Source organism: Tetrao urogallus, assembly GCF_951394365.1.
Source record: "Tetrao urogallus genome assembly, chromosome: 31".
Taxonomy (NCBI): Eukaryota; Metazoa; Chordata; class Aves; order Galliformes; family Phasianidae; genus Tetrao; species Tetrao urogallus.
The window spans coordinates 1053645-1072501 of record NC_136844.1 but is presented as its reverse complement, the minus strand read 5'-3'; the positions used below and the strand labels follow the sequence as shown (position 1 = coordinate 1072501).

The 18857-nt window shown below is 36.9% G+C and overlaps 1 protein-coding gene across 1 annotated transcript; it reads right to left on the bottom strand.

Annotated features, from left to right (window-relative positions):
* Positions 1-608: 608 nt before the first annotated feature.
* LOC306956549 (WD repeat-containing protein 27-like) lies at positions 609-17607 on the bottom strand (the record flags this gene model as incomplete). Its single annotated transcript, XM_079547829.1, is given in 18 exon segments — positions 609-625; positions 3307-3366; positions 3369-3430; positions 4654-4725; positions 6993-7014; positions 7017-7064; positions 8644-8717; positions 10221-10354; positions 11021-11088; positions 11479-11582; positions 11864-11996; positions 12653-12767; positions 13615-13685; positions 14738-14789; positions 15276-15389; positions 15841-15962; positions 16033-16048; positions 17416-17607. Coding segments are annotated over 18 exon segments (1476 nt in total).
* Positions 17608-18857: the final 1250 nt, after the last annotated feature.

Genomic DNA, 18857 nt, shown 5'->3' with positions numbered 1-18857 from the left:
CAGGTTATCAAAAACATCAAGCTACCATTCATCATTCATCCTCAGCATCTACAGCCCATTGATATAAGACAAATGGGTCGTTCTGCAGAAACTTCAGCTTCTGAAATACTTCATAGTTTGGTACCTTTTTAAAATTCAATAGTGAACTGGGAAGAGATTTTTTACACAGTCTTTGAAATACTTTGAATGTTGCACCTCGATATCATAGACAATAAGATCAACACTGAAATGCTTTTTTAGTATGGTCAGGAGCTATATTGGTAACTAAGCCAATATACACTTTCATTTCAATTTGTATGTGATGGCAATTGCAATGAGTCACAGAATTAAACCAAAAATGACACATCATCAATGCTGAATTTCCAGAGCAAAATAGTGCTCAATTCAAGGCTGTGCAATGTCCAGCAGAGCCACCAACCAATCAGAGACTATTTGAAATGACAGTGGGGCAGCTTGGATAAGGACGCATGGAAATCAGAAAGTGATGCCAAGAGCTCTGCAAGATTTAATTATCCTCAACCTGTCTTCCTCAGCATGGTATCAGATCATAGGGGAATCTAGCTTTGCAAAAATATTTTTTCAGCTGTCTGACAGGAACGGATTGCTGCCTAAGTTAGCTTCTCATCTAGAAATGTTCAAACATGCATAAAAGCACAAACAGGACTTTAATTTGCTGTCACTTTCTGCAAATCCATGAAAGATCTGTCTGCCTTTGTTCATCAGAAAAAAAGAATGATATTTTGCCCAAAACACTAATTAATATTTTTTAAAATGCCTTCAATTCTTAAACAGTACGAATAAAGAAATGTCTTCAATGACAACCCTGTCTCAATGACTACGACATCATTATAGCATCACAATTATAATTTCAAGCTGCTGAAGAATTTGTATTTTCAAGACATTAAAAAAAAAAAGTCTGAATAACTTGTTTGATTTTTACTCCAAAATATCTGAACATCTTTTCCTGAACAGCTGAGTAGAAAAACATACTTTAATAATTTGTCCAAAAAGCAAAAATTGCAGAGATTAGCAAACAGCTGACATGGTAAAATGAAAAAATTCACAAAAACAACAGAATTATTCAACCCTAATACATGTATATAATAACATGGGTTTTTTTTTTTTCTTCATTTTCTTTCATTTAGCTTCTCTTTTTTTCTATTGTAGGATTGGCATTTCATAAAAAGACACAAGAATGCATTTAACGTCGGCTAAGATATATTACACACTACTGGAAAGAAAATGAAAGCTACCTGTCTACTGATTTGTCATAGCAGAATTCCAGTTTACTATCTCCAACAGGAATATATTATTATAAACCACTGTGAATGGACAAATATACTGACATTGAGGAGTATATGGAAGGTGTTGAAACCATTGGCAATATCATGACTGATATTTTTCATAAATAGAAGTGTGCTGTGCATGGAAGCAGTATCATTCTTAAACAACCAGCATCAAAAAGAAACTCTGCTCTACTAACAAGGTAATCCAAGTGACTCACTCTCATAGTCAGCAAATATAACTCAAATCACAGTCTCCCTGCAGCAGTTTGGCACACAAATTTCCTTCAACCTCAAGATCTGGAAAAATTCTGAGGCTTGGCAGGAGAGCAGCACGAGAGTACAACTGTATGCAGTATTGTGAAGAAAAATTGTGTTAGTTCTTAAAAAAAAAAAAGGGGGACTAAATTAATACAAAGATTTATCTGTTTTTAAAAGACACTGCAAAAAGTGTAAACAAATATTCTAATCTTTCACTACCTCACCACAATCTAGTAACAGTACCTGCTTCTGTAGTTACAAATTTAGAGTTGTAAACTCCATTTTTTTTCACTTATATAACATAAAAAGCCAGCTAATAAAGTACACTTCAAAATGAGACTGTGAACTATATGACTGTCTTCTATGGAAGCATTACATGTAGAATCCTCTTTTTCTACAACACCTCTTCTCCTCAGTGGAGCAGCTGTCCCAGTGTCAGTCATGCCTGGCAGACTTTGAAAATACATCTTTAAACCATTCCCATTCTGGCCACAGCATTTTCCTGATATAGTCCCTCCCAGGAAACTCTTGGACCGTCCATGATACACTCTACTGAAGAGCTATTTGTCATTGATGGACCACCCCTAACTGCCAACTTACTGTGACCACCCACTGTGGGTTTGCAAGAGGCATTCAACAAAAACAGCTTCATGAGTCAAGCTAAAGGACTAAAAACTCAAACAGTGAATAAATAATGTAAATGAATAAGCAATAGCTGAATACGTGCCTTGAGTAGGATACAATCACATCCTCAAGCTGGATTTGTAAGTTCTTTTAAGCCTAAATCACCTGTGTGTTTTAAGACTCTACTATTTGTGCATACAGCCAGTGTCTAGCAGATACTTAACACACTCTTGTGCGTGAAATCTTGGAAAATTACAAAAGCTTCTGATACATTCACATGGGTTACATGTACTTGCAATCCATTCAGATTTCCAGATTAATTCCAATTTTATTAACTGCGATATTAATAAAATGCCACAATTGTCTTGTGAACATCTGTCATTAATACTGTACAGCTTTCTCCCTACAATCCAAAATTCCATTTGCTGTCAAATTCTGTCCTTACCATCTACTGTATAAACTCCAATCACTTTGATGTTCTCTAAGTTTTAAGTGTTGCAGTCCTAACTTTGACTTTTAAGTCATTCCAATTTTAAAGCATAAAATCTGTAAATTAGAGACATAGTGGAAATTAAAATGAAAGAAGAATTGCACCGAGGATACGGTTTGAATAGTGTCCACTAATGATCTGTAACAAAATTCTGATTAAGTTTAGCTCTTAGGAAGCCCCTCATTCTAGGTCTTGAATAGAATTCTGATGGACCCTCTTCTGTGTTTTCATTGTGAATGGTGAGGCCTTATTTTCTGCTCAATCAGCACAAAAGAAACAAAATTTAATAAATGAAATAATGTCAGGAAATAAGTACATAGATACGTTGAAAGACACTTTACCCTCTAATATTCTAGTAACCTAAAGTGATTTCAATACTACTTTTTACACTCTACATTTGGCACTATTTCTTTGGAATCAGTACACATTAAAACTACACATTAAAACTCTAGAAATAACTCAGTGGAACAGGAAATGCTTACAGAAGTGGGAGCTTACACTCACAGTAAGTGAGTATTGCAAGTTAAAAAATGATGACCAGGCAGCAGATGCCAGATTTTTCTAGGAAGTTACCTAGGAAAACCATAGCTTTTATAAACAACACTACACAAATTTTGTTGTTCTGTCTCCACAAGGTCACAACAGTACATTTAATGAAACCATTCATGCCAGAATGCTGAACGCAACAAATTGTAGTTGGTTGAAAATAACGGATGTTTCTGCCTCATAGTTGATTGGAGGAGAACTTTCCAGTGGATATTCTTTATTTTTACTTCAGAAAAATAAAAAATTAAGAAAAAAAAAAAAAAAAGGAAAAGCAGAAAGAAAGGAAAAATATTGAGATATCTAAACCTAGTTTATTACCATTTCAATAATGCAATAAATACCACCTGCAGAGTTATTCTAAATATTTTTATATGTACATTTCCTGGAGAATTTAAGCTAAATCCAGAATAAGCATCAGAATAAATTAAAAATTATTATAATTAAATTACTCACATCAGCAACTATTACGAATTTATGAAATAAAGAATTAACACAGCATTTTACAAAAATAATTTAAAAAATCAGATTTCTTAAATTACATAATTATCTAGTGAAATTAATTAAAAATGCAAACTACCTTGCTGTGAGAGTAAGCAATATGAAAAATACTTCTGTATACAAACAGAAATAGGACATTGATCATCTACTTAACAGCACACTGAACAAAACAGTAATTGTTAACTAGGTTAAGCCATCACAATAATGTAAATCAATTATGAAATCATCTGAAGTATTCATCTAAGGGCTTGTCTATGTGCACAGCTATTAAAAGTTTAAAAAACAGTTTAAGAAAAAGAAGAAAAATCGCATTCATCCTTTATTTTCATGTTTGCAACACATAGAAGAATGATTTTATATAGTAGAAAGAGAAAAAAATGTGTGTAATATTCCCATGTAACATACCACATCAATTAACAAAAAAATGCCAGCTTCTTAAAAACATTAGCTCTTGTGTCCACAATGACTGTGAATTCACTGATCAAATAACCATCACAGAATTGCAGGGGTTGGAAGAGACCTCAAAAGATTGAGTCCAATTCCCCTGCTAACGCAGGTGCCCTACAATAGATTGCATAGGTAGGCATCCAGACAGGTCCTGAATATCTCCGTATCTCAGTAGCCTCTCTGGGCAACCTTTTCATGTATGTTCTATTTAACTCCATTACACTAAACTTGATTAGGCTCAAGACAACACAACGTTAGAAGTAAATGAGGCATATGATATGAAATCATGAAAACTCACTGTGTCACATTCAGCTGTTTTTCTTATTAGAATTGCAGATGAAGATCTGAATCACTTGCTACAATCATTTTACAGCAAATTTACAGTGTGTTTTAGTTCCATAGATACTCCTAACTAAAGTTATAAGAGAAGCAGTTACAAAACATATTCACGATAGAATTCATTTAAACTTGTTCCTCCTCTAAAGCAGTTGCTATATTACCTACCCTTTAAAACTGGTCTTGCACTTTGATACGTTATTTTTCTTCAATTTAGTATTTGGAGAAAACATGGCCATTCTACAAGAAAGAACAGAGACTATTATATGAAACATTCATTGTTTCATGAGAGAAGCAGGGTTTTCTTGTTGTGGTAGTTTTTTTCGACAAACAAAAAACAATCCTAGTTACTTCTTACTGTTTATGTATACTCCTAATGTCTGTAAGTAAGACAATGTACACGCTGAATGATAAAAAGATGACTTTGTAGTGATTTATAATATTCCAGTTTACAGCTGAAGTTTTGCTTTCCATGCTCTATTTATTGGACAGTGCATTCTGAATGCCAAAGTCCATTAAGATGAAGTGTTCAGGTATTTCCTTCTGCAGATTGAATGAACAAGAGTAGCTTCAAGAAAAACACAAAATGCCCAATAAAGATTTAGAAAGAAAATTGGAACAACCAAAAGGAGAGAGTGATTTCTGAGTTGGCAAAACATGCAGCACAATTCCTTCATAGAGCAGTACAGGAAAAAATCATTACCATAAACACAAAGCAAATGGAACAAAGACAGTCTTTGCTATATCTGAGCAGAATTATTATAGGTTTCTAAGCTACATTCCCTGAAAAAAATGGAGTCTAGACTCTCTGGAAACTATGCTTAGCAAACACAGCTCTAAATCTTTTAGTAGCAGCAGCACAACATATATTAAAAATTGAGACATTTCTTAGCAAAACCTGCAAGAGCTTGAGCTGTATTCAGACCACTCTGAAGTGTGGAAGACACTCCATCTTGCAGTACATTTTAACACTCTGTTTCAACAGTTTATCTTCACATGTCTGAAACTTCAGGAAAACACAGGGGAGATTTTTTTGGTTAAGGGGGAAGTCTGACACCACATTCAAAAGTAATTTAGGATATTCCACAGTGAACACCGTGTGGTGGGATAAATGAATGGTTTTCATCTATCCCACACATCATCACAATGATTGCACACATCATCACAACCAAAAGCTCCTTTAACTGACAAGCAAAGCTACAAATGAGATACAAGAGATGCAGGAGAAAATTCATAGATATATAGATATATAGTTTCCTCTGAAACTTCTATCTATTGCTTGGGACAGTTTCAGTCATGTTCTCAAGAGATGCTTCAGTAGTGGCTTTGATTAAACAAGGAAATTCTAGATCATGGAATTAGGAATGGGATGAATAGAACTTTTTAAAACTAGTAGTCCAGTGACTGTATTCATCCTATCTTATCCAAGGCTTTTAGGTTGAGAGAAACTGGAGAGAAAAGACAACACAATCTCTATATTCCCAGAATTAGGAACAGAAACAGAACATTCAGAAAGCAGCAAAAACAGGTTCATCACTTCAAAATGATTTAATCTATTTTGAGGTCCCACTCTTTAACGGCTTTTCTCAGAAGATTAAAGCCACAGCCCCCAGTTGCAATCTGAATATGTAGTCATAAGCAGACTTTCACTAAGATCACTTAAAAGAAATCTATTGCTGACAGGTAAAAGCTGGCTCTTAATTTCTCAGTTCCAATACTCACTTGCATTCAAAGTAACGGTAATTTCTCATGTAATACCTGGCACCATTCTACTCATAACTATACTTATAACTTCTAACAATTATACTACAAAAGGATGGCGTTGTCCAGAATAATCTATACCAAAAATGAAGTGCCGTCTCTATGATCTATCTGTGGCTCTGAGAAACTGACAAATTCTCCATTCATGTGGGGAACACTAACACAACACTGCTCATTTCATCTGAGTGTGAGTTCTCCATCCAAAGATAAACCTTTAACAGCCAGCAAAAAACAGGCAAAGCTACAGCAAACTTTTGGAGAAGTGTTCCTCAAGTGATTTTAGAAGCTCCTAATAAAAAATAAAAATAAAAAACAACAATCCTGAAAGTTCTTCAAAAATAACACCATGCCAATAAAGAGAGGCTGTACAGCTCATAAAATTGTAACATGGCCCATCTCAAAGGATGGTTGAGAGGAAATAAATGGCATACTTCTCCCTGGGTTGATCTGAGAATGCTATATGTGAGTAGAACAAGGGAAAGAACTAACTGGGTTTAAGTGACATAGTATTTAGAAACAGACACTGTGTAAATGTACACAGAAGTTTTCATTTCAAGACCACTTGCAATTGATCACTGATCAGAAGCTGTGAAAATTTACAATGTTTTTAAAAGGACTACGTTTGTTAAAATCATATCTATTTTTCATGGGTCATCAATTTCACAGTGGTGAGACTATACATCTCTATTACATGACAAAATATCAGATCCCAGTAAAACAGATAAAGTACAAGTGTATCTACTCACTGTGGTGCAGCTGTATAACCTTAATTTTATTATGAAGAACCAGTGGTTGATCTTTCACGGTGCTTTTCAATCCTATAGTAAAATAATTTAATATTCACTTAAGAGCTTCCTAATGTGACGTTACATTTTTACAAGTTTATGGATATACAGTTATGCTAGAACAGTGGCAATTTTTAATGTCTCCTTGTCATACAAAACACAATTATGATCAGCTACTTCAGAAGACTGAGAAAAGGAAAGAAATGAACTCTCTCTTTGCATAATATCCCTCCTAAAATAATATCAAGTAGGAACTTCTCTAAACTTTGAACTAACAAAAAATACTGTTCTAAGGAACTTTTTTCATCATTTACTCGTGAATGTATTCTGTAGTTGCCTACTTTATGCTTAGGTTTTATATTTACTAGCTATAAAATACAACTTACATTTGGAATCTATCTAAAGATCTGAAACAAACTGGCTAGTAGGTGCACATAAATGACTGTTCTTTTATGTGGCTTGAGAAGTCATTAATAATGGCTGCATTCACCCTCTTGTAATAACATTCCTGAAAGGCAGCTTCCAGCTCAAAACTAAATACGAGCATTTCATATCAGCAGAAATGACCTAATTAAATTTAAAAGGCAGGAGTGGGAGGGTGTGGAAATCTTGTTCATATTCCAAGGGAAAACCTTCAGGAGCATTGTGAGTGATCTCGTGGGCACATTTACCAGTGCTGAGGATAGACACATCTTTAGCTGCCATCAGCTATCACTTCTCTATATGGAATCACAAAGGAGAAAATGGTCCTTCCTCAAGATTGCCTGACACCACTTGCTCTGAGATATCATAGGATTTCCTCAGAACAACTAAGATATCTGAATGTGACATATCAATAATAATAGTGCTGGGTTTCAGAAGAAGCTTCAAATTCTAGCAAAAATAGATGCTTTCTCAGATTTCCACATAAAACCAAACTATAACCTTTGACATTCTAGCATGTCCACCAACTACAATCAACAGAATCAAAATAGATTATTCTAAGTGTCTACAGCTACCAGTTATTTTCTATCTTTTCAAAAGAAAAGGTGATTATGAAAAGAATATTTTCTAGTTACTTTCTGAACCTCGTTTTAGTACTGCTGAGCAAAGAAGTGCTATGTTCTCCAACAGCAACTGAAAGTCGCACCTTTTTTTTTTTTTTTTTTTTTTTTTTTTTTTTTTTTTTTTTTGAGTAGTAGAAACCAAAGTCAAAAGTCAATTTCCTAAACTTACAAGTATTAACAAAAGAGTATTCAGGACAACAAAACCAATCACATGTTTAACTAAAAATAAGAAAGAAAGTCAAGTTATATAGAAAATTATATTCCACGCTATGAAAATATATGAGAAAATGTAAGCATTCTACATACTTTAACTCTTTCAAAATTGACATTTCTCAGAAGACTATATTTTAAAAAAGAAAAACATCACATTATCATCATTTTCATTGCAAATATTTGGGTACAATATGAAATACTACTAGAAAAATAAAATTCTGTCTAATAAAATAAAAATAAAATACATATAACTTAAAAAATAAATATATTGCTTAGAATAGGCAACAGACAGACTTTTACTGTTTCTAAAAGTATGACTTTATTAATTCATATCAAGATTGTTTTACACTTACCATGTGTTGTATTTGGACGTTTTTTATTTTTATTTAAATTTTCACACAATGGAGATGTTGGCAACAGAGAACACCTAAGTATAAAAAAATAAATAAAACATTGATAAATTCAATGGACAAAATCAGATTAGGAAAAGATGCCAAAACTTATTTTTACCAATTTGTGATAATCTACACTTCACTGTATACATCAGGTTTTTCTGCGACTCGAAATGTCAGTGTTTTCATAGAAGTCATTTCAAGGACCATGAAGGGCCAGACACCCATTGAGAACCCTCTCCATGGATTTGCCAGGGAAGTGATGCTTCACTGACTTTATAAACTTCTGTGATTAAGCGATTATCTTGTAGACAAGAGGAAAGTGTTCATATGGTTTACCTGGACTTGAATGCTTTTGCCATTGTCTCCCATGAGATCCTCATAGAGAGGCTCATGAAGCATGGGCTGGAGGAGCACACAGCAAGAACAGCCAGGCCCAGAAGTGATTGGTCGCACAAAGTCTAGCAGGAATCAAATAACTAGTGGAATACTTCAGGGATCAGTCCTGAGAGCAATCCTGTTCAACATCTGCATTAATAATCTAGATGGTGGAGTGTGTCCTTATCAAGGCTTCAGAAGACACCACAGAACTGGGAGAATGAATGATACACCAGAGGGTTGTGCAGCCACCCAGAGATCCTGGCAGGCAAAAGCATCAACAGGTTCAGCAGGGAAGAGAGCAGAGTCCTGCATATAGGGAAGAAAAACTCCAGGCCCCAATACATGCAGGGGACCAGCAAGTCCAGAAAAGGACCTGAGGATGCTGGCAAACCCCATACAGGAAGTGAACCAGCAATGCACTCTTTCAGCAAAAATGGCCAATGGTGTCATGTGGTGCACCAAGAAGTGCTGCCACCAGGTCAAAGCAGGTGATCCTTCCCCTCTGCTCTGTTTTAGTGTTCAGGATTACATCCCCCAGTTCAAGAAAGACATTGCGCTACTGCAGGGAGAGTTTGGCAAAGAGCCACAAAGACAACAAAGGGACAGTAGTGTCTCTCTTGTGAGGAAAGACTGAGAAAGTGTGGACTGTTCAGCCTAGAGAAGAGGAGACTCAGCAGGGATTTTTCCAATGCATACCTGAAGTGTCAGTGCAAAAGAGATTGTGTCCAGTGGTGTCCAGTGACAAGGAAAGAAGTAATGTTCACAAACCGGAACACAGGGAGTCCCATCTAACTACCAAAAAGCATTTCTTCACTGTTCAGTTGACCAAACACTGATACTGGTTCCTCAGAGAGGCTGCAGAGTCTCCTCTTGGAAGGTGCTCAAAAGTGAACTGGACTTGGGCCCTGCTCTGAGTGTCCCTGCTTTAGAAGGGACCTCCAAGATGACCTCCAGATGTCCCTTCTGGTCCCAACCACTCTATGCAATTTAGTAATTTCTCCCACTCAGTGCAATAAAGCAGGACAGGGAAACAGGTAAAGTTAATCCAAGTCAGAAAATATCACTGTACAAAAGCATGTGATACACCTAAGTGTCAGAAAAACAAATGCATTATCCGATTTTGAAAAAAAATAAGAACATTTTAAGTTATTCTGTACCTGGCAATGACTGATAGACTCCCTTCATTTCCACTTTTAAGAACACCACTCTGCTGAGATGTCACCAACAAAGCAGGGTTAACTTCCAACACAGCAATGATGTCTTCAAACATTGAAGTGATCAAGCATAACACCTGCAATAATTACACTATAAAATAGCACACCATGTACTTCACAATTTAAGCTCTAACACAAAGGTCTTTATAACAGAGAATGAAACTGTTTTTTAATTATGAAAATTACTCAGAGATATCCATAGATTTGGTCTCACAGCATTAAGCAGTAAAAAGTGCTTAATGGTGTCCTTCAAAATATGCTTATGGTGCTTGTATGTAATATTATATGTATATATTTCATTTCCTAAAAAAGCTCTTTTGCTGATTTTCCACAGAAATTTTCTCACAACTCAGTTTTTGCAGATTTCTTGGACAGATTCAGAAGTTCATCCCAGCATCTGTTTGAGGAAAAGGTGCAACAACGTTTTTACCTTTTTTCCTCTAAGGCAGTGCCTCTGCCCCCTCAGTGGTCATTCTTGACATTCAAGGTACACACCAAACACCATAAAAAACAATTCACCTTTTGCTTTCTAGTCACTTCAGATAGTATTTAAATTTTGAGAACTATTAAAACTAGAAAACTCCTTAAAGAATCATCTCCAGCGAAATAACTCTGCAATTCACATTTTGAATAAATAGAAAAGTGTACATGGACATGATTTGTATACAAAATGCAGAATTAACGTTTATAAAAATAACTGGAAATGTAAACATTTGTTAAATAAATGCTAAATATATACTCACCTTTCCATTAACTGCTTTCTTCATTAATGAACACAATCTAGCAAATCGAATGCTGAGGCCACTGTAATCTTTACCAAAAAGAACACAGTGGTAAGAGATGTATTTACATTTAAAAGGGAAAAAAATTTACTCATGCTGTTTTGACATAATCATAACCCACGATTTTCAGTATATATCCTTCTAGCTTACAGCCACATCATGAAGTATGAGTAGAATAACATGCCTTGTAATTAGCTTGCTAAATTGAATAAGAATTCATTAGTAACCACTACAAAAATCTAGTACTGACACATGTTCTGAAACAAGTCATCAGTGACAGAAAAGCACAGGAAAATTAATTGCTAAATTAAAATATTAAAAAACATTTTTGCTGTATTAACTAATTCTTTTACTATTTATATCAGCCAACAAAGAAAAGCAATCATGTTAGATTGTAGCGAGACATTTTCTAATGCTACCTTTGTAACATAAAAACACTTCCAATTCCAAGTTTGCTAAATTTATTAATAATAAGCCAGTAGAGGTTCCTATCCAAAAATAGCTTCTATTCTGGGCACAGCATCTATTAGGAAAAAAAAAAAAAGAAAAGAAAAGAAAACATACCTGAGTATGATAAAAAGCTTTTTTTTTTTTTTTTTTTTTTTTTTTTTTTTTTTTACTATATAAGACACAGTAATACCAGCTATACCAGCTAACTTGATTCCAATATGACAAAAATAATAAGCCATCCCATAGAAGATTTTCAATGCATTTTTAAAATCTGTAGTTCAAAGGAAAAAGTTTCAATTAAAATTGATGCTGTGAAAATAACCTAAGAACCTGGTGATATTTTAAAGGACTTACATATTTTCTTCATTGTGGAAACATACTGAATAGTCACAGTGTTCAATTAGGAGAACAGGCAATGATGCTTCCACTGACCCCTCTGGTTTCATGCTGCTTGTTTTGCAAAGCTCAGAAGCATTTTGCCTTTCACCTAAAAAAAACCAATCAACAATGTCATCAGTCAACAAAACAATGAAATAAGGCAAACAGAAGGGATTTAAGAGAGAATTAAAAGTAATGCAGTAAAATAGCATGAAATAAGACCACACTATCTTTCAATTTCAAAAGATGGAGATGTCTTGAGCCAGAGAATCACCTTGCTGAGGTGCAATCGCTATTCATTTATAAGTACTCAGTGTTATAAAAATACCACTGTCAGCTAAATAATATATCATGGGGGCTCTGGTATAAACGTAAAACAACATTGCATAGCAAAACATACAGCATAAAATAACATAACGCAGTGTAAAATAGAAGATTCTTAGAAGCTCCAAAGGTAACTGAGAAATGGTACTCCACTTAGACAGTGGATTATCTTTTTTAGGAATTGATTTTATTCTCACATGTATCATGCAATGATTTACAAGCAGATACATTATCCAAGATGTTATTAGAGACATATATGCGTAATTCCTCCCTGTATGCCAATCCCCACCTTCATATCAACTTCAGTCAAAGATCCCACGTGACTGAGATTCAAAACTCCATCACTTACACTAACCTTTCATGGCATAAAAGGCACACACACTCAGTAGTCAATAACAATTGAAATACAGCAAAACCAGCATACTAGAAGCACTGTGCTACCTAATTCTTCTTCAGATTTCCAGATTTTATTATAGAATTTCTCTTGCTCTTTCTTTAAGTCCGTATGTGCCATACAACGGTAATTATGATCACTGCTTAAACTGAAAATCCAAAGCTGAAAGAAAACAAAAGAAAAGCAACTGCAATGAAATTATACAAATATGAGCTAGAGGTTCAATACTGAACTCTGCTTATGTAAGTAATGAATTTTTACTCATCTTACCTGGAACCAGAAATTAAATTACATCTATCTATATCCCAAACTTTTCAAAGGTTATTTCATTATTAGCAGAAGAAGCCATTATCAATTTGAACATCATGTCTAATTCCCATATGTTTATGTCTTTTAAAAACAACTCCTCACAGACTATTACCTACAATTAAAAATCCTAGGCTACCTGCATGCAATTGCTTAATGGGCCACATAAGTTAATCTCATTGATACCTTTGTCTTTATAGGCATCACTATATTTACATATTTAACTTTATTCATGACCCATTGAATACTTACACTGAAGGAAGAGAGCTTCAATATGCCACAGAAAAAAAATCAGATTAATTTATTCCTAGCATTAAATTAAAGAAGAATTCAAGTGCTTCAAGTACATTTATTAAATTTTTCTTAGAATTCCACCACATTAAAATCATGGTCTCTCCCATTTATGGTTAACTGTTTTTTTTCTTGGCCAAAAAATGAGAATTCTGCTTTTCATCTTTTTTCTTTTAAAACAGATACATATAGTATCTCAGTGTACATATACTTACTGATTGCAGTTCTAAAAACTTTAATGGTTTTGAGGAAAAAGTTTGCATTCTGTACTAAAGGTGTGACATTGTTATGTTTGCTAAAATAATTGTTGTAGCATTTTAAAACTAGCATGCAAATTGTGATGCTTCTTGATAGATAAATTAATGATTGTTGACTATTTTGTCACAGAGAGATTATTTGTTATGTCTACTACCTGTCCTTCAGCACATCCAGTGATGATCTGTCTCTTTTCTTCGTCAATTAGTAGACTTAGCAAAGGAAATGCTGTTCCAAAAAAGTTGCAATCAGTTCCAGAATACACAGGAATCACAAATTTTATTCAAAATTGCTAGCTCCTATTTATAAAGAAAGGTAAAAACAAAACAAAACAACAACAACAAAACCCTAAGGCAAAGGGTCTTCGCTTTTTTTTGTTGCAGTGGGTTTTCCATTTCTAGATCTGTAGACTGCCTTCCTAAAATGGTATGGCTGTGATTTTCAGTAACCTTCTATCTACACTGCAGAGGCCGTGGTTTGCTGCACCCTTTCACCCAGGCTTAAGCAGCAATATTTTTCAGAGCCCCATTGTCAGATCACCTACTGCTATTCTCACGGCCTTGCTACTACAAACCAGTTCAATCAAAGCAACTGCCACAGGCTCAGAGAGGAGTCGTTCCTTCTTCCTCTTCTTTCCTACCATAGGTTTGAGCTCTCCCTTTGCTTTGAGGCATCTAATAATAGATAAGCACAAAGCTTAACAACCATTTCCCATGTAGTTTCTTCCCCCAGTCGAAGTGTGCTCCAACTTGCTCTAATTGCACCCTAAGCAAGAACAACCAGCACAGAATTGGAGCATGTTCTGGTGAAAACCATACGGTTACTCTCAGGAAAAGTTCTGTTGGAGAGGAGCGTCCTTGCTGCACAGATGCTTGTCCTCCTCTCCTTTTGTTCTCATCTTTCTATAAAATGAAGCTTTTGATTTTAAAGTCGATGTATGCCTTCAACAACAAGCCCTGCTAGTAAACCTACACATGGTACACTTACAGCATTTCTTTGCATTTCCTACAAAAAACTTGAAAAAAAAAAAAGCACATAGACAATAGAACTATTTGCACATCTCAGTAAATGCCAACAGTTAAACGCATATTCTGTACAAGAACTGTTTATAAAAATACACTGAAACTACCTACCCACTTTAAAGGAAAATATATGAGCTAGCATATAGTTTACTAGAAATATTTTTACTAGATCAACTAAACACCTACATACTGATTTTATTTTATTGTTCAGATCGATACATTTTGCTGTGCAAAAGTATATAAAAAAGGAAAATTTACCTGTTAATATCCCTGACTGATACATTAACAGTCCAGTAGAATAGTCCCATACCTATAGGGAAAAACAAAATAAGATAGGCAGCTACGTAGATCTTTAAGGAAAAAACAAACTTTTAAAGGCCATCAAGTGGTGAAAACGAGGAAATGCAGCCACTGAAAGCGATGCAATATTGGAAGGTTGTTTTCCACAGGGTTTGTTTATTTGTTTGCCTCCTTATTGTGTCGGGCTCTGTTTAATCGATAAGTGCCAGAGTTTATTTGCCAGATAATAAAAATCACCAAAGTTAACACTTCACTATACTGTTTTGACTATGAAAAACCTTCATTGTCATTAGAAATAGATAAATAAATAAAAATAATTAATTTTTATGATAACTTTGCAAGCAATTCTTAAAAACAATATCTTGGTCTCTATAATATCAAAGATGACTTTTGCTTAGCTTTCAGCAAATATTTTTAGGAAAAAAAAGACAACATTAATTCAAAAATTCATTAATTCTATTATTTTTTTTTAAATGCAGCTCAAGAATTTCCTTGCCTTGAAGCTTCTGTCTTCAGACACTGATATAAGCATATTTTTCTCCCACGTGCAAAACTCAGCAGCAGTCACTGGAGCCAGGTGGCCATTCAATTTAACTAGTATAGCTTCATTCTACGAATAGGAAAGTCAAAATAAAAGCAAAACAGATTTCAAAACAAAACTGGCAATTAATTCAAGGTCTTAATAACTAAGAATTATTGCTAAAAATAAAATCAGACTTAGGTTCAAATTATAAATTCAACAAGATTTTCTTAAGCCAAATATAGCCACGTATATCATTCTGCTGGCAGAAAACACCACATGTTGCATTTGCTTTTTCAAAGTGAGTGATAAAGGAGTAATTTTTCAGATGTTTTCATAACACTGAGATATCGTTTAACTTCAACACTTTACTCTGTCATCATTTTTATGACGTGTCATTGATAATGCTATTCAGCATTCATTTGTATTTGTTTTCTTCTAAACAAAAATATGAATGCATACATTACCACATCATGATTTTATTGAAAGAGATGAACTTTAAGAAACAACAGCACTGTGGCTACAAAGAATGGTATCTCAACTTTGCACTTAACATGTAGATTCGATTTCCAGCACATACTGCCACTTGTTGATCATCTGGACTAAATCTTACATGAAGAACCAATCTCAGAGTTCCAATAATAATTCCTTGAGGTGTTAACCCTGCAGCAATTTTATTATTACTGAGATTTAGCAAAATCTAAAACTCTGATGCAGCAAGATTCTCACAAACATTGCATAGCAGCTATCTAACAAGACATTTATACCAGTATCTGTCACGAAAATATACAGAGTAACCCATCATTTATTAATATATAACAACATGGGTTGGAAGATCATCTAGTCCAATTAGACTAGGTTATTGGAAAGCAAAGCGCAGAACTATATACCAGGAAGATTTCTCCATCTACCTCCTTACCTAGACCATATATGGCACTCTTTGCAACACTAATAATAAGCATGCATATCAAATCTCACTAATGTCAAGGATAGCATTTTTGTAGCAGAATGGCATGTCTAGAGAACCTAGTAGTGCCTTGTTCATTTTGGAGACAGGAAATCCTGATTCAAACCCAGCAGAGCAGAGATTTGAAAAATATTTCTGAATATTTTTGATGAATATTTCAGCCACTCAACCACTAAGCAAGGGAGACTTTTCTTCTCCTGGTTTTAATTCTTCTCTGGGAAAAGGCTGAACAGGGGAGTACACCACTACAAATCATTGCATAGTAGGATGAGAAGAATGGCTTTGAGAACAGACATCTTTCATCCCTCTTATCACCACATCATTATGTTCATCTCAGTCATTCTGCAGACCCACATTTTATGATGCTGCCTTCAACACGGTACAGATTTTGGACATCTTATCAAGTCTTAGGATTTCATAGGCTGCAAAATAACCAGAACACAGCCACAACAGCTACAGATGTCTTTTTCTAGGTTTTACTCTAGACACTGAGGAGTCTTTCTATAACAGATTAAGGTATCAAGGTTTATCAGCATGGAGAGATGAATCACATAAAGAACTCAACTTCCTGACATTTGATAAAAATAACGTGAAAAAAAATAGTCCAAGACTGTGCAGAGAGCAGTCTGGGCAGAGACAGTCTACACAGCATCTGCTGAAGAGTGTGTGGATAGAGACAGAAAGGTGAAGAAGGAAATCTAGTAGCAGTGAATCTGGCTTTCAAATGTCTTTATATTAAATATACACAGACTGTCTACTGATCTCCCACTAAGTGACTCTAATTAATTTCCATGTTTGTTTCCCCTGAATTTTTAGTCCAATTTCATGCCCACACCCTGAATCATTCCCTGAAACTCTATGTTATACTTGCATGGATTAAAGTGTAATGATAACATTCATTATAAAAGTATTTAAAATATTCTCATTTCTTTACGAGCGTTTTTTTGTGGGTTTTTTTTTTTTTAAATAATATATTTTAATAATATGTAGCTTTGCACATTCACTGTGGCAACGTGAGTTTTGTGAGTACAAAACCCAATTCCTACACATTAAATGATAGGCAAATCAACATCATTTTTAACAATGATTTTTTCTCCATGCCTTCCCTTTTGACGTTTTTCTACAGCATACAGCGGGAGGAGTTGTTACCTGTGCAGCAGGGCTGCCAGCCGTATTCCAGACGCACAGCTCGTTGCGATTCAGCGGGAAGGCGCAGTGCTGGTGTCCGCACGCCACCTGGACGAGGCACTCCGGCAACCTGGACTTGAACAGACGTTTTTCGCGGACGACATCAGGGTCTTCGCTCCTTCCCCACGAACAACTGTCGCCCTCGCTTTCCATCCTCCAGCGGGGCACCGCCGGCGGCTCGGGGTGCGTCCCGACCTCCTAACTGCGCGGGATCGGGACGAAGCCGCCCAGCCGCCGAGCAATGGGCGGGGAGAGAGAGCTCGTGGGAGGTCACTATGGCAACTGCATCGCTGCCGACGGGTCGCCGAGAGGGACAAGCGCCGCTGCGCGCTGCGCAGTCACACGGGAGCAGGTGGGCGGAGCGGGTTGTCAGAGCGACGGCCGCGCGTGCCGCCCAACTCTCACGATAGCAGAGGGCTCAGTCTGCGGCTAGCGCGCAGCCCCGCCCGGCCCGCCTGCCGTGGTGTGCGGGAGAGGCGGCGGCGGCGGCGGCGGCGGCGGCGAGGGGCGGCGGCGAGGGGCGGCGAGGGGCGGTTGCGGGGCGGGGCTGGGAGGCGGCGCCCGCTCCTCGCGCCGCTGTCCGGGCCGGGTTCGGGAGGAGCGGCGAAGCGAGAGGGGCGGCGCCGGGCCCGGAGGCTCTTTGGGATCGGCCTCCGCGCTGCCTCTGTGCGGCCGCTGCCGTCGGGGTGTGCCGGCCCGCCTTGGGGCGGGATTTCTCCGCGCCGCCCTGCCGCACGTCTATGGAGCCGCGGCCTCGCAGTCGCCGAAGCCCCGGGGCGGGTTGGAGGTGAGCTGCACCGCGAAAGGTAGAAGGCTGTTTTTCTGTCGCTGTTCGGAGGGGTTTTTGTTGGTTTGGAAGGTTACGAGGGCAGGGCTGTTCTCTTGTATGCTGTCGTTGCAGAATTGGGGCCTTGTGGCCCGTGGGACCGTAAGCTGGGAGCTGTAGAAAAGTTGGTGTACTGTTGCTCATCTGTCTGTTAGCTGTAAAACCCGTGCGATTTAAGTGACGTTTCAGCGGGAGTCATGCGGTTTGTTTTGATGCTAGCAGGTTACTAACAGTGTAGTAGTAGCTGTCATTTTTAAGGTAATTGTACAGTCTTTGCGGAAGGCACGAAGTGATGGAAGCCATCTGAAGCTTCAAAGCACCCTTGACTGGCATTTAAATTCGGTCAGCTGCATTCTTTGGAAGTCTTTGGCAAGGTTTAGAGCTCGTGCATTGAGTGCAGCTGTTGTGCTGAGGCTGCCTGGGCAGCAGCGTGCCATGAGGGAGAGGAAAGGGTGCGGGTGCCTTGACTGTGTAACAGCCCCTTCCCTCTCTGCCCTGCCCCAGCAGCCTGAGCTGTCGTGTAGGTAAGTGCTGTAAAGAGCTGAGTGTTCGTATAGTAACAAAAACTTGAAAGTGC